The sequence below is a fragment of the Brassica oleracea genome, chromosome C9, assembly GCF_000695525.1.
Source record: "Brassica oleracea var. oleracea cultivar TO1000 chromosome C9, BOL, whole genome shotgun sequence".
Lineage (NCBI taxonomy): Eukaryota > Viridiplantae > Streptophyta > Magnoliopsida > Brassicales > Brassicaceae > Brassica > Brassica oleracea.
In genome coordinates, this window is record NC_027756.1 from 10,683,612 (window position 1) to 10,689,880 (window position 6,269).

The window sequence follows — 6,269 nt, forward strand, 5'->3', positions numbered from 1 at the left end:
ATGAAATCTTTTTTTTTAAAATTGTAATGTTTAGATAAATTATATGCGTGAAGTGAACACTTATTGATTAGATTTAGCTCAATATGGATATTCTTAAAATGAATATTTATAACAAATCGGTGGACATAATGTCAGTATAAAATAAATATTCAACCTGTATGGCTCATTAAATCGACACAAAGATACCGTAAGAGTTTTAGAATTAATATATAAAATCAGTGACGACCATTTTAAACGAGATTTCCAAGTGTAATTCTCTTTAAAGGCTTGTAGATAAAGCAACACTGGCAAGAAGTTTTTTTTCAAAAAAAAAACACTAACAAGAAAATAATATGATTATATCACTTAATGTAACTGACTTAGTCTTTGTTCTCCACAGAATATAATTTATTAACAATCAAAACTTCAATTCTAGAATGTAGGCATGGAGCTGGACGTGGACCTGGTCGGTTTGACTTTTTCGATTAAATTTATTTTAATATATTTCCCCATATTATTGAAGCTTGTTTTTTTGGCTGATAAACTTTCGAAACTTTCGCGTGAGTTTATTTTTAGTCTCACAAGTCTGTTATCTCGTTTCGGTTGCTAATTAATCATATGAACTCTATCCCAATATTCTAACACTACCCTATATAATTAAGGTAAGTTGGCTTTCTAAGTAGACGGATATACGTGGCGAGTCCAACACCGACGCCAAGTGGAACTAAGACTTTTTTTCTATTAAATTTTCTTAATGTTTATATTCTTCCCATGCAGGCGTTGGTTGTATATCTGCTTCATGTTGGTATTGTATACGTCTCAATTATTATTCAACTCTTCTTTTTTAACAATCGTCTAAAAGTTAAGAAAAATGAATTTATTGAACATTTATAGAGTCGCATGGAAGCAGATTAATTAGTAGTGGTGTTAATTGTTAAACAGGATAACTAGGCAGCAAATACAAAAATTTTTGTATGATTTTATATTTTAGGCATAAATATACATATTTCCGTTAATTTAAACGAATATTTTGTCAAGATGGGGGGCATTAGTATATGTTAAAAATTAAGAGTGGTTAATGTGAAATCGAAAATAAGGCCTTAATAGTGTAGGGTGGATTCTAAACCCAAACGGCCCAATGTTGGATATTTTGTTGTCCTCATTTAGAATTCCGAAAACGGTGCCGTATAGAATTAAAATTGGTTAAGCATACCAATACCAAACTAGCTGGAGGAAGGAACGACTAAAGAGTCTAAAGTAGAAAGGTTAGTAGTCTCTGCTGCGACTGACTCACTTCTTCTTCTTCGAGCTCGAACCAATCTTTGCTTCATTCCGATTCGATTCGTACAGATATCAAATTTTTGTGAGTTGATTCCTTTTCTTTGTATTTAGATGGAATGTTTACTTACAGAGAGCTTTGATTTTGTGGATCCCAGATGGAATCTTGATCATTGAAATGGATGCGAATAAATTCTTCGTGTTGTTTCTCTCTATAGCTTTGCTTTTGGGGACTTGTACTAAGGTAACCCCTAGATTTTCCGATTTTGATTTTTTTGGGGGAAATCAGAGGTTGATGATTGATTGTTGAAATTAGGTTGATGGAGAGGAACAACTTGTCTCGAATTTGACAGATACAAGTGTATCTCAGATTGTTACTGATTCTAAGAGTATAGATCATTCTACTAACACCACCCATCAATTGGGTGGATCTGAGACCAAGCCTATTGATAGTACGAGTCAAAAGAGTATAGGAGGAAGCGATGGAGGTGAAAGCAGTAAGGAGGAGGAAGCTAAGAGCAACTCGTCTTCAAGGAAGAAACAAGGTGAAGACTGTGATCCATCTTATATGTGTTCTGATGAGCAACATCTGTTTCTCGCTTGTCTCCGTGTCCCTGGTGATGATGGTGAGTCTCCTCCTTGCATCTCTTTTTTTATTCTAGAGAGATTCTGGTTTTGAGACTGCATTTCTATGTGCAGATGCGCCTCATCTCTCTCTCCTGATTAAGAACAAAGCCAAAAGTGTATTGGATCTTACTTTAACTGCTCCCAGTTTCGTCCGCTTAGAGACCAATAAAGTTCAGCTTCTTGAAAGCCAAGACACAAAGGTTATTACATCTCTTTTATATATGAATGGTTTAGCTTTAAAACCATGGACGGTCAAACCTATTGCGACTTCTTACATCTTGCTTTTTATGGCAGGTGAAAGTCTCTATTAAGAAGGGAGGGTCCAACGATAGCGCAATCGTACTCACTTCTGGTAATGGTGGCCATTGCAGCCTTTACCTAAAAGATTTGGCCGCTGCAGGACATGATACAGGAAAGGACAGTACAGTGGCTGTTTCTCGCCCTTCAATACTCAACATCAGCTCGCGAACACTCATCGTGATCGCCATGATTTCCTTCCTGGTTCTCTCCCTTGTCATCATCCCAGTGATCTACCACGTTTACAGGACCAAGTCGCAGGGAAAAAGCAAATACCAGAGGCTCGACATGGAGTTGCCAGTCTCTAACACCCCATTGGTATCAAAATCGGATCAGGAAACGGGTGATGACGGATGGAACAATAACTGGGGAGATGATTGGGGCGATGGAGATGAAGAGCAGCCGAATACTCCAGTGTTACCACTCACACCGAGTGTTTCTTCTAGAGGACTTGCTCCTAGACGACTCAGTAAAGAAGGTTGGAAAGATTAGCGCCTTTACTCTGCTTTTTTTTTTCTCTTTTGTTTCCGTGGAGTCTATACATTAGTACAAGATGCCCGGAGAATTTGTCTCCAATTCGTAAGAAAATTTGTGGAATGCTGTTTTCTTCATGTATTGCAAACCAAACCACGTTCTCTTTAGACTTTTGGGCCTTTACTATTTCTGAGTGTGATGAGCTTCTTGTTTATAGGCTTAACTACTCTTTTATAAGCCTTTTACATTTGGGCATGTATTGTCAAAGTAGAAACGGTGCCAAGCTGATAGAATATAATTGTTATACATTGTTTCATTGTTAGAGCACCTCCAATGGAGTTTCTTCCTATTGGAACTCTTAAAATATGTATTATATATATAGATATAGGTATAAATATTTGTGGAATCCACAATTTTTGTGGAACCACATAGGCAAAAGTTCTTAAAATAAGATTTTTAGAATTTTTGTTTGTGAATTCCACAAAAATTATAAACCCCACAAATACTTATACATATATAATATATATATACATATATATACATAAATACATATTTTAAGAACTCCAATGGAAAGAAACTCCGTTGGAAGTGGTCATGAGAAAGATATGTAAAGTAAATTCCATATGTAAAGTAAACTCCTATTATCATAAGGACATCTAATCTAATATGGAAATAATCTAATCTCTTGTATATTAATTGAGAATCAGTTAAAAAAATTGTAGCTTTAAGTTTGTACCAATTAAAAAGTGATTATGCTTATGTGTCACTTAATTAAGATGTCAATTTAGTTTAGGCATCTTAAGAATCAGTTGAAAAAATGTTGGTCCAAAGCTAATTACTAGAAAATATTATATTAACCTAAAATATAAGAAGCTTGTATTTTTTTCTTAAATAAAAGTTACATAATTACCTAATATAATTAACATATATATGACAATTAATTATTATGAATAATAAAGATTTGATAACAATTTTTGCATATTTCTTCATAAAAAATTAAACAATCACATTAACCTTATAATAAAAAATTAGATTTTTTTTATATGTTATATTTTGAATTTTTTAAAATGACTTTAAATTACAAAAATGAGAAAATCTTATATGTTATATTTTTTTTAAACAACTTTAAAATACAAAAATAAGGAAACCATTAAAATGACATGTATCAATTCGATGTTTGATATGAAACCTTTCAAAACCATATGGAAGATAAATGTCAAAGTAATTCAACTATGGAAACAATACTGTTTATTTTTTTCAAGAATGTGTTCGATGGAAAAAATAAGATTTTTGTGTCATAATTTGTTTAATGTCCAATCCGATCAACCCATGATATATTAATTATAGTTTTGTTCAACAATTTTTAATAAAAATTGATCCGATCGATCGGAAAGAAATTATATAATAACAATAAAAAAATATTATATATGTATAAATAAAATGATCAAATATATAAAAAGAATTATCGATAATATATACAAATAAATTCAACATGTGCAAGACGCATGTCTTATCATAGTTTTAAGTAATATATAAACATGAATGAAATTATACACATATCCTAATACCCCCTTTAAATTGGAGAATTTGTAAGGTTTAGGCCATGATTAACGGTAGAAACCGGTAGGAGTTACTAAAAAGAAAAAAAATACTAATATTATAATAATTTATTTAATTTTTATTTACTTTTAAAAGGTAAAATCAATGATTAACTAACACATATATTAGTATCTTTCGAAACCCTTTCTTATCTTGGTTATTTATGAACCTTTCTCCTTTCTCTTTGATAACTTTTCATTATTTTTATTTTGGAAACTAGCGATAAAGATGGTTTAAAACCATAATTAACCCGAAGTTTTTAAAGTGGAGTTTTTAACGGAAGTTAAGAAATAGTTTCTTAACTTCCGCTAAAAACCTCATCTTAAGAACTCCGGATTAATCATACCATTGAGTACTCTTTTATAAGCCTTTTACATTTGGACATGTATTAGTCAAACTAGAAACGGTGGCAAGCAGATAGAATATTATTATTATTGTACATTATGTGTTCCCATTGTTGTTTGGGTCAAAACGAAACTGAAGATTATAGCGAAAAAATAACCTTACGGGTTAATGTGAACGTTAACGTTAACGTCAAGTGAGGCGCCGCCGGAGACCACCACGTTGCTCTGTCAAATGAAGTCGTCACAAAGCTCACGTGGTAGGGGACCACTATCGTCTGTCAGCTTGCACGTGTGCACATGAGAAGAAACGTCTCGCCTTCTTAACTAGACACGAGTCCCTTCTTTGTCTCACTGAACATGAAACGTTCGATGGAACCTCGCGATTGTGGGACCGTTTTTATTGAACGGCTACCATCGAATTCTCCAAGTTTGTTATCGGTGATCGCGGGATAGTTGTCGGTCAGTAAAATCCAATCGAAATAATTTTGTAATCGGAATTAACCGACCGACACATATTGTTTACCCTACGCGTCCACGTGCATTTCAAATTTGAATATCACTGAAACTGCTACCAGCCGCAAACGCACAGCTAATAGCGGCTGTTGACGTTTTGTAACAATCACTCAAACCGTTCTAAACCGTTCTAAACCGTTTTAAACCTCATAAATTTAAAGCTGGTTTCAGCTAGCGTTTGCAGAATGATACATTTTTTTATTTGTTTTAAAAAATAATATAAATACAAAGATAAAAATATCAAATAAAAATTTTAAATTAGAATTATAAAAATACTTAAATATATCTATTATATTTTAATTAATATTCTAAAATTTTAAAATAAAAACATTTTCTATAAAATTTTTAAAATTTTAAAACTATAACTTTCTAGATATGATATTTATATTTATTATAATATTATGATTTTTGATATTTTTATATTATATAAAATGTAAATATTATTAATTTATTATTTAACTGTTGCTACATTTGGTAGTTAACCAGTCATAAGTATTACGCAAACGCACCAATTTCTAACCGCAGAACCAGTCGTACAAATCTCGTAAAACCGTTAGAAACCGCAACCACTCGCATCCGCAAACTTCCGTAACCGCAACCGCAGCCGCTGTTTTTAAACCGGTCATACCCTTAATCATGCCCATGTTCATTTTTTACGTTACTTTGTTAATATATATAGTTGCGTGACTGTCTCGTGGCTTTTAAACTGATTACCAACCAGTGATTTATGTACACCAATTATGCGGATAAACTAAAAAATTCACTATGGTTTATAGTTATACAATGCTAATAAACTAAAAAAATATCATGTGATGAAATAGTAAATACTGCCAGCGATTGATTGAGCTTGGAATTAACATATGGTGCCAAATAAATCACAACCAGCTAGTAATGTAGCCGCATGATTGGCATTATGGATTATCTATCATTGACTATATTTATCGGTGATCCATGATATATGATGATGTAACATTATTATTGTTACGTGATTCAGAGTGCAAATGTGGAAGCAATTAGCATCCAATATTATTCTACTATTCTGCATTTATTTCGCACTTTCTTAAACTTTGTAGGTCAACGTATCACCAAATTTAAGTAATGGATTAATGGACATTCATCAAAGTCCAAACTAGCTACATATTAATGTAGTTAACTATA

General features: G+C 32.4%; 1 protein-coding gene across 2 annotated transcripts; it reads left to right on the plus strand.

The window, feature by feature from the left end:
- Positions 1-1,187: 1,187 nt before the first annotated feature.
- On the plus strand, positions 1,188-2,869 carry LOC106313250. 2 transcript variants are annotated; one of them, XM_013751017.1, is made up of 5 exons: positions 1,188-1,244; positions 1,416-1,501; positions 1,574-1,883; positions 1,957-2,084; positions 2,179-2,869. In XM_013751017.1, the coding sequence occupies exons 2-5, from the start codon at positions 1,436-1,438 to the stop codon at positions 2,671-2,673; spliced, it is 999 nt and encodes a 332-aa protein (XP_013606471.1). In that variant the 5' UTR covers positions 1,188-1,244; positions 1,416-1,435; the 3' UTR covers positions 2,674-2,869. The 2 variants fall into 2 exon arrangements, with proteins under 2 accessions (XP_013606471.1, XP_013606470.1); XM_013751016.1 differs by having other exon boundaries at positions 1,207-1,342.
- The last annotated feature ends 3,400 nt before the right edge of the window (positions 2,870-6,269 follow it).